Source organism: Engraulis encrasicolus, chromosome 17 (genome assembly GCF_034702125.1).
Source record: "Engraulis encrasicolus isolate BLACKSEA-1 chromosome 17, IST_EnEncr_1.0, whole genome shotgun sequence".
NCBI lineage: Eukaryota > Metazoa > Chordata > Actinopteri > Clupeiformes > Engraulidae > Engraulis > Engraulis encrasicolus.
In genome coordinates, this window is record NC_085873.1 from 40,201,820 (window position 1) to 40,211,381 (window position 9,562).

Here is a 9,562-nt window from a genome sequence, read left to right on the forward strand (position 1 = left end):
ACAAGTGTCACTCAACCACAAAAAATAAGAATAAAAATAAAATGGATTGTACATATAATATGGGGCGTTTGCTTTTGTTAAGGAATTTGTCGATGAACAGTGCAGAGCTATGAAAATCTCTGGCACGCTAGACATTTGCCAACAGCTTCATTTTTTTGTGGAGTATCACTTGTCACCTCAACTATCAAATTGGTAAGGTGGCAACTCCGATGTATTATTTCAGGCAAATATGGGGGGGGGGTGAAGGGTGGCATTTGGGACCTTAGAAATATTTGTTTGCTGTAACATCAGATATAAAGCAAAAAAACAATTACAGACCCAATTGAAGTCAGTCATCAATAAAATGAAATAAGTCACAATAACATGTCATTCAGCTTTGATTGATTACATATCCTTTTACACGAAGGCTACTTCTGTTATGAAAAACAACCAGTCAATATGCTTTGCAGGAGGCCCCATTTCTGTTGAGCAGTCATGCGAGAAAAAAAAAAACTGAATTGAAAGTTGTGTCGATCTACCTCATCTGGGTTGCGTTTCTCGAAAGCGTAGTTGTTAGTCAGTTAGCAACTTGGGTAGTAGCCATAGTTAGCAACTATGGAATCGAGAAATGCACCCCTAGTTTGTTAAATACAGTTGGCTTGTAAAAAGGAAGGCTGTGGTTTTATGAAGATCAATCATTTTGCCTGCATTTCAATATGATGGCTGTCAAATTGGCACAAAAAGATTTAGCGTAGCAAACTAGGTGAACACACCTAGCGGCTAAAAATAATAAAGCTAGGCTAACAAAAGACCAGAGGAGAGTAAAAAACAAACATGTGACTCAGGCCCAATGTGACAGTTGTACTGCATTACAGCAAACAAGAATAATTCTGAGGATGTCCCGTGGAAAAGGAGAAGTGGGTCCTCCTGTACCACAGAAATAGAAGCTTAAAAAAAAGGGAATCTAAAATCCATGACAAAAGGTTCTTCATGATGGCAGATAAAGCAAACTTAACACGGGGGGTAACAAACAAAACGGAATTTAATTGTTGCACCCATACCCAAGTCAGGTTGGATGAGATTAGTACATGGTCAATGGGACAAAAATAATAAATGGTAGGTACGGAGAGAAAAAAAGGCAAAGAAGAGAAAGAAAGAAAGAAAGAAAGAAAGAAAGAAAGAGAGAGAGAGAAAAAGAAAGAGATGGAGATAGCTGACGGAGCACTGGCCTTGGTATGGAAAGGAGATGGAGCAGCGTGTTATTAGCTTTTTATCGACTGAGTTGTCTCCCGACCCCCCAACCCCAACCCCACCCTCCCCATATCCCCATCCCCCCCCTCTTGGTCTCTCGACTCCTGATTGCGTGTTTCGTTTTGAACCCCCTCCCCTACCTCATCCATGTGACAATTATGTACATAATAGCTAGTGAACCATAATGACCGACAGCCGGTGTCCATAGTTGCATGAGAGAAAATAAAATAGAACAAAGTCAAAGATAATAAAAACAAAAAGAAAAAAAAAAAGTTGCAGGAAGGAAAGAAAGTGATAATTGTCCCTACAAACCAGTGGCCATTTTTTTTCCTTTGTGACAAACTACCTCAGTCTGGAAAAGGGGAAAAAAAATAAAAATAAAAAGGTACTTGCTTTTTTCAGTTCATATTCAAGTTTTCTCCTTTTTTTCAAACGTTCAGGTTTGTTTTGTGTTTGTGTATGTCTCTTTGTATGTTTGTATTTTTTTTTGTCATTTTTCGGTTATTTTCCCCACATAAAAAATATTTGTTTTTTCCTCAGACTTTCGTTATCTGCTGCTCCTCGTCGAACGGTTCGTTATCGGCGTCAGAGTCCGTGGTGTCCGAGTAGCGGTAATGGTCGGGCTCATTGTCACTAACGTCCGGTGTGACCGACGTTGAGGTGCTGGCCTCGGAGTTGGACGACTCTTCCACCGTCTTTGTGAAGTACAGCTTCACCTGCGAGAGAAGAGAACGAATAGTCGTTAATAACACATTATAAACAACTAATGTACGATTTCACCTGCAGAAGGAAAGAACAATCACTATCGCGTTACAACATCTAACTGAAGTACACTGACGTTTCACCTGCCGAACAAAACATTAACTGCCAATTACTAGAGCTACTAAAACCTTATAATGACTACTGCAGTTTCCTGTGGAGGATAAAGAATTAAAATGGTCAACCAAGGCAAGTTAGTTATTAACATTTTAACGTTTCACATTTTTCCTCCTGTAGTTGAGCCAGTACTTAAGTACAGCTTCACAAAGCGGAAGAGAAAAAACAACCCATTGTTAATAAAATGGCATAATAACTAACTTAACACAGTGGCGTCAACATATCCTGTCATTAGTGTTGCTACAGAAACCAAAAGGCTTGTTTGACAGTTGCTCCGGGGCTCAATAGGCAACATATTTTGCATATCACAGCCAGAGTGACTAAGGGCTGGAACGGACTATAATGAAACTGAAATGTTGTACACACACAAAAGAAAATCACAGCAAAACCAACGTGGACTACTGGATTCACAGCAAAACAGAGCTCTCCCCCAGAAGACAGCAGACCTGTGAGATCTCTGATTCTGTGAGGTTGTCAGATCAAGGTCACTTCAAGGTCACAGGCTAATTGGTTTCCCCACCATCATATTTGAAGAAGTCACAGAGGCCTTCAGGAAATAATGGAAGAAAAAAACCCAAAACCACGACGATACAGTTGATTACAATGCTATATTTGTGCACTGAAACACACAGGAAGGCGCGCGCACACGCGCACACACACATGCACACACACACGCAAGGAGGAAGTATCTCAAAAGTCAGCGAACCCTCTAATGACAGGTTAACACTAAAATGTTGAAATCCATGTCTGTCTGCAGATGACAAGCAGCCAAAACCCGCTCGTCATTCAGCTAAAAATCTCCCCTGACGGGACGTACTAGCAGGAAAGAAACTCTCTCAGAAGACTGAAGTGCTGTTCTGCGAGTCTCGTGTTGGCACATCAAGAGGGAGGAACAAACTTCTCTTTTGCTGCCAAGCAGGGCCGTAACCAGACATTTTCGAAAGGTGAGGTCAAATACTGCATGCTGTACATTTAAAAAGCTTCAAACAATTCAGTCAAACTCTTAACTTTGTTTTCATGAATTACTGCCTTGAGGATAAATGGGGGTGGGGTATATAGACAGAATTTATCATTGTTGATCCTATCGGTTTTCATCAATATATACATTTTACATTACTGGGGAAAAAAATACAGAGGACATGACCTCTGTGTCCTCAATGGTAGTTACGGCCATGCTGCCAAGAGCAAAAGCGTGCCAACCTTTCTGTGGTAGCTAGCTACAAAGGGCCGTTCATGGGAGAAGGGTCATGCCAGGCAGGCATACATCACTTCCTCATCATGTTTACTGTAGCGAGTGTGTGGCAAGGTCTGAGAAACGATAACAAGACTACAGCAGGGTAGTATTGGTCACCACGGCCCAAATGTGGACACAAGATTGGTCAATGGTCTCAACATATCCTGTGCGTCAGGGTGGTATTATTCCAGAAAACAGGCTTGGTCATTTACCTGGCGAGTGGAAACTCTGGTAATGCCTTTTGCTTTATTTGATTGACTAGGATAAGTCAACAGGTCTGTTCCATTAAGAGGTTTACAACTCAAACTGGGCTTTAAACTTTAAAGTTACTAACCCATGTGGAGATACGAGTTGTTATACGAGCAAATATGGATGAGAAAAATGTCTTCATCGTGTACTTAGTTACTTCCCAGACATTTTTTGAACGCAGAACCAAAAACACATTCAATCCGTCAGAAAATTTCCGTTCCTTCACATTGAAATGGACACGCACAACACACACGCACGCACACACACACACACACACACACACACACACACACACACACACACACACACACACACACACACACACACACACACACACACACACACACACACACACACACACACACACACACACACACACACACACACACACACACACACACACACACACACACACACACACACACACACACACACACACACACACACACACGCACTTTCCTGTAAGCCTCATGTGAAACGATAACCAGCCATTTTTAGTTTAGTTTACAAAGGGGGAAAACCACAAGATGGCACTTCGAGCGGTTCTCGATAAATAGGAAACGGGGAAAAAAATAATTCCAGGCAGCAGCTGAGTCTCAGGTGTTTTCTGCCGCGGCGCCCCACTTCTGAGGGGACGCGTGAAGTGAGTCAGCAGATCTGGGCACCAGACAAGAAAAGAACACCCGACTTCACGTCACTTCACATGATATGGGCCAATCACGAGGAGGGCTGGCTTGACTTCCTAGGAGGACCCGCAGAGAAATAATGCCAGCTCCTCCTCGTCATATCAGGGGAAAGTCCACAGACTTCCATGAGCACATCTGACCTCACTCACGAGGAAGGGAACTCAACCCGGACCTCTGCTTGTGATGTAAACAAAACGCATTCTTCTGAAGAACGTGTTCCCAAAACTGCAAAAAAGCAACAGACCGAACTTCCCATTTTGTCACCAATGTCTGGCCCTCGACTGTGAAGTTTCAGCTGGCAAAAAAGGGACGCGAAACAACCGATTAGTCATCAAGGGCAAAACCGAAGGGCTTTGATTCCCCTTTCCTGAGAAGGCAACGAGCACCCCCCCCACACACACACACCTTCCCCCCCACTTGACAACGCAGACATAAACATGGGAAAACACCTCTAGTGTCCACATCCTCCTGTCGCCATACCCATGGGGCTAAAGCGTCTGTCAAAACAGCCAAGCGGTGCTTTAACACTGTAGCCGCTTTGTATTTCAGGATTGCAGTTTACCTGATGATGCGCTCTCAAACAAAATTAATTCTGGACTTGATGTGGTCACAAAAACATTAATTTGAGGTGGTCACAAGTTAAAAACTCAGTATGTGTCCATACCAACCAAAACCAAAACAAACAGGAAAAAAAAACACATCGATACTTTCACAGTGGTCACCTGGGTCGCCGGCGTAGCAGTCCAGTGTCCAGCCAGTAGAGCCACGGCCGGGCCTAAAACATAAAAAAAAATAAAAAAAATAAAAATAAAATATTGACACCCACCTTGAAGTTCGGGGAGAAGTATCGGTTGGCCTTGTCCTTGTTGGCCTTGTCAAGGTCGTTCTTGGTCAGCGGCAAGATGAGGTAATCCCTGTCGTTCTCCAGCGTTCTCTCCGACGGTGGCAGCGGTGGCGGTAGTGGCGGTAGCGACTGCTGCAGGCCGTCCAGCTCCTTCACGAGGCTCCCGCCGTTCTCCACCAGCTTGTCGCAGTTCTCCTCCAGGGACGGCCCGGGGATGAAGAACATATTCACCCAGAAGTGGAACATCTTCTCCTGGAATAAGGAAATGGAAAAGGAAATTCAGTTAAAAATCGCAAAGTTTACGTTGCGATACACTCCGGGGATGAAGAACGTATTCACCCCGAAGTGGAACATCTTCTCCTGGAATAAGGAAATGGAAAAGGAAATTCAGTTAAAAATCGCAAAGTTTACGTTGCGATACACTCCGGGGATGAAGAACGTATTCACCCCGAAGTGGAACATCTTCTCCTGGAATAAGGAAATGGAAAAGGAAATTCAGTTAAAAATCGCAAAGTTTACGTTGCAATACACTCTGGGGATGAAGAACATATTCACCTAGAAGTGTAACATCTTCTCCTGGAATAAGGAAATGGAAAAGGAAATTAAGCCCTCTCAGTTAAAATTGCTAAGTTTACTTTGCGCTACACTTGTGGGTGCCTTCATCCCTCTGGTCTGAGGGTGAAGGATCCTTTTTCACCCAGAAGTGGAACATTTTCTCCTGGATAAAGGAAACGAAGGATATGGCCGAGTCAATTAAACAAGACCTCTCAGTTAAAATTAAAATCACTAAGTTTACTTTGCGATACACTAGTGGGCGACTTCATCCCTGTGGTCCGGGCATGAAGAATCACCCTTGGGTGTGAATTTAGGTGTGAATTTACAGCACATGACACACAGTGGGAAACTGCACATGCTTTGTCAGTGTACATACATATTCCGGTAAAGGTGTGGGTAAACTTTCAAAGCCAAAGGATCTAGACCCTTTACCAATCCAGAATGAAGTTTCCCAGAATGTGGACAATGGATGACTAATCTGATGAAACCAGTTGTGAGTTTGGGAGAAAACCCAAATCTAAATGCCAGAGAAAGCCACACTTCTCCATTCTGTATATACTGGCAGTTTAAAAGTCATAAAATTACAAGCTAAATTACTGGGGATATTCCTGCCGTTCAGCACATGATTCATACACCACACAAATAAGTAGGAAGTAGTCATGGGAAATCAAACGTGTTGCCAAATGTTTGTTGTTGTAATAGTTAAGAGATAACACAACAAATAAAATGCACAACTCAATAACAAATACGCAAAAACCACAAGTGGACTTGTACATGCACTTGTAGATCCTACAAAAAAAGCACTTTCCAATATTGACTGGATGATTCTCTGTGCAAACCAATATATGTAAAATAACTGATCATGGCACAGACAAACCAGCATATATAATTTTTTCAACCCCTTCAGGAAATCAGCCTTACATCCATGTGGACCTGGCCCGTGTTTTTTTTTTCTCAAAAGGGGGTGTGTAGGCTGCGTAAGGGCTTAATATTTCACATTGGCATACTGACTGATTTGCCAGCTTCACCTATAAACAGGAGAGGCTGTCCGCTGATGCAATGCTGCAATGTGTAAACTTCTCCACGTCTAATCTGAGTACTTCCTCTGACCTGACCGCTGAACTCTGATTAGGTAACAGATCGTTATAAAGGACAGCCACACAAGTCACACCCTTGATCCTTCACAAGTTACAGAAAATATGACAAATATCATACAAAACACACGTATAGAAAATGCATACAGTAGAGTATATTATATTATATGCGTTCAGGATCCTTGCACGTGTTCAGTCAGTTTGAGAAGACATGAGAGAGGTGCTCTGACATGCGACAGGGGGCCTTGCTATTGAGATTTGCTTGAGTCAATAGTACTGAGCTATACCATCACTGCTGTTATTAATACCGCATGAAACACTATGGTTTGAATCTGGGATGGTGTATCGTCGACTGTGTGCATTAACTTAACACCTGGGTATACTTAATTTCTCCTTTGGGAACAAACAAATGTGACTTCACTTGAGCAACAACATTTTTAGAAGTCATGTTCAATGTACACACACACACAGACACAGAAAGTGAAGTGAAGCGAATGTGAAGGTGAAACTCCAACTCCAACTCCCATTGTCACTGTGACACAGCACTCCACAGCACACAAGTGTTCACAGCACATAACTAAATTGCATTTATGCCTCACATGTCCATGCATGGACAGTGGGAAGTGTCTCTTGTTTTGGGAAGAAAAGGAGAGGACACACACACACACACGCACACGCACACACACACACATTACCAAACCAAAGCCTAAGGAGCCACCAGATGTATGCTACGTACCTTCTTCATCATCTTATTCTGCTTGTGGAAGAACTCCACCTTGATGTCCCCGCAGACGGGCAGCGGCTGGGGGAACTCGAAGATCATGTACTTGTCCTCGCGCCGCGTGTGCATGGGGTTGGAGGTGTGGATCTTCACCTTCAGCTGGTACACCACGAACTGGGGATCTGGTGGAAAAGAGAGGGTAGGTAGAGACAACACAAATAAAACATGATTAAAATAAAACCAAAACATGATTTAAAGCACTCTCTGAGAACAGGAACTGACAAGATCTCCTCTCCTTCAGATGGTACACCAGAAACTGGGGATCTGGTGGAGAAGAGAGGAGGACGAGAGAGGAGGAGGAAAAGAGAGGAGGAGGTGGAGAAAAGAAGGGGTGGAGGTGGAGGAGGACAGGGGGTATGTAGATAAAGATAGAGGCTGAATCTCAAATGGTGCACTTGTGCACTTCAGTGTTCATGTTTCAGTGCGTATGGCGTATTAGTTACGCACTGAAACATAGTGCCCGAAGTGCACAAGTGCACCATTTGAGATTCAGCCAGAGACAACACAAATAACATGTTAACCCAGTGCTTCCCATAAGCCTCTCAACGCCCCCTTGACCTCATCATAAGCCTACCAAAAGAGGGATTGGTATGAACGTTAGTGCTGCCACATGCATTAAATTGCAGAAGGGAACCTTTCTGTAGGGATGAAGAGAGGGATCATTTGAATGGTTTTATTCAGGTAAAACGCTATCCAAGCTCTGTTCCTCTGCCTGGAGAGTGCTGGGTTTTTACATAGCAGACTTGCAGTAAAGGGTAAGATGATGATGCCGTTTATAAGACTATACTCAATAAAAACAAAGAATACAAGGCCTAGTGTAAGTATTACAAGAACACTTAACTACATTGCCCTTTTCCAAAATAATTTAGGCTGGTGAGGGGCCTTCTATCGCCATGGGAGTCTGCCTACAATTCTCTGCTTACTTTTTTAAAATTTCAAACTCAGCTTGCTTAAATGCATTTTTTAAAATAGAAAACATGATTTCTTTCCCCGTGTCCCATTTTATTTCCGGAAAACTGTGGGGAATCTGCTCTGCTCGCTCTTCATTTCATATGAAAGCCAGTTTTGCCCTTAGAGGGAGAGAGCAGAGCAGAGACGAATGAACAAGGCTGAGAGCAGCCATGTCTGGCGCCCCAAGAGACAGTGCGCCCAGTTGGGATGGGAGAAGAGATGGATTCTGGGGGAATGAAATGGGCTGTGCCATCACACACACACACACACACACACACACACACGCACGCACGCACGCACACACGCACGCACGCACACACGCACGCACACACGCACGCACGCGGGACCACTTCACGAGGCGAAAGGGAGCGGGAGAGCTCCCTCTCCCCTTACGATTCTGACTTGCAGAGCATCCCTATTTTTGGTCCATTTTTCTGCCGTTTCCACAAAATCTTTGGCTATAAGTATGCCAGTGCATTAGCTCAATACAAGTCCCCATTGAGCCCTAGGGACATCAGAGGGCTGGCACAAAATAGCTGAAGAAAGGGATTTCAACTCAACGTTAATAATAAATACAGTCTCTGTAGAGAAGGGGAGTAGAGTTGCCCAGCCGGGACTCGAATCCGGACCTTCTGGGATTTTAAATTGGGGCTTTGACCGCTACACCAAAGAGCCAGGCTCGTTGGCATGACAGTCAGAACACACCCACAACCCTAGTGATGGTCACTCCATCACACATTCTCTTTAGAGATTGCTCCAACAAGCAGACCGGTTATTAATTGGATGTTCATATGCCACTTTTGCAAAGCTTGCTTTTGGGGATGGCGAACATGACACTTCTGTCCTGGCAATACTTTTGTAAGGTGACAATCTCAGGCATGAGAGTGCGTGCATGCGTGGTACATTGAGCTCCACCACCACAAGAAATAATACCATATATACACAACTGGTAGAAGTTCAAGCCTCTGGCAAGTTGTGTCTGCAAACAAGTCACAGACGTATAAAATTAACGTCCAGCGTTTAAGACACAGCGAATAGGTCAATATTGTGGAAGAAAAACAA

General features: G+C 43.6%; 1 protein-coding gene across 1 annotated transcript in view; it reads right to left on the reverse strand.

Annotated features, from left to right (window-relative positions):
- Nucleotides 1–1,529: 1,529 nt before the first annotated feature.
- The window catches only part of ptenb (phosphatase and tensin homolog B), a 33,007-nt gene continuing 24,974 nt past the window's right edge, over nt 1,530–9,562 (reverse strand). The window contains exons 7-9 of the mRNA XM_063220765.1: nt 7,505–7,671; nt 5,102–5,371; nt 1,530–1,946 (exon numbers count right to left, since the gene is read on the reverse strand). Coding sequence (XP_063076835.1) covers nt 1,767–1,946; nt 5,102–5,371; nt 7,505–7,671 — 617 coding nt within the window. The 3' untranslated portion in view covers nt 1,530–1,766. The remainder of the gene's footprint in view (nt 1,947–5,101; nt 5,372–7,504; nt 7,672–9,562) is intronic.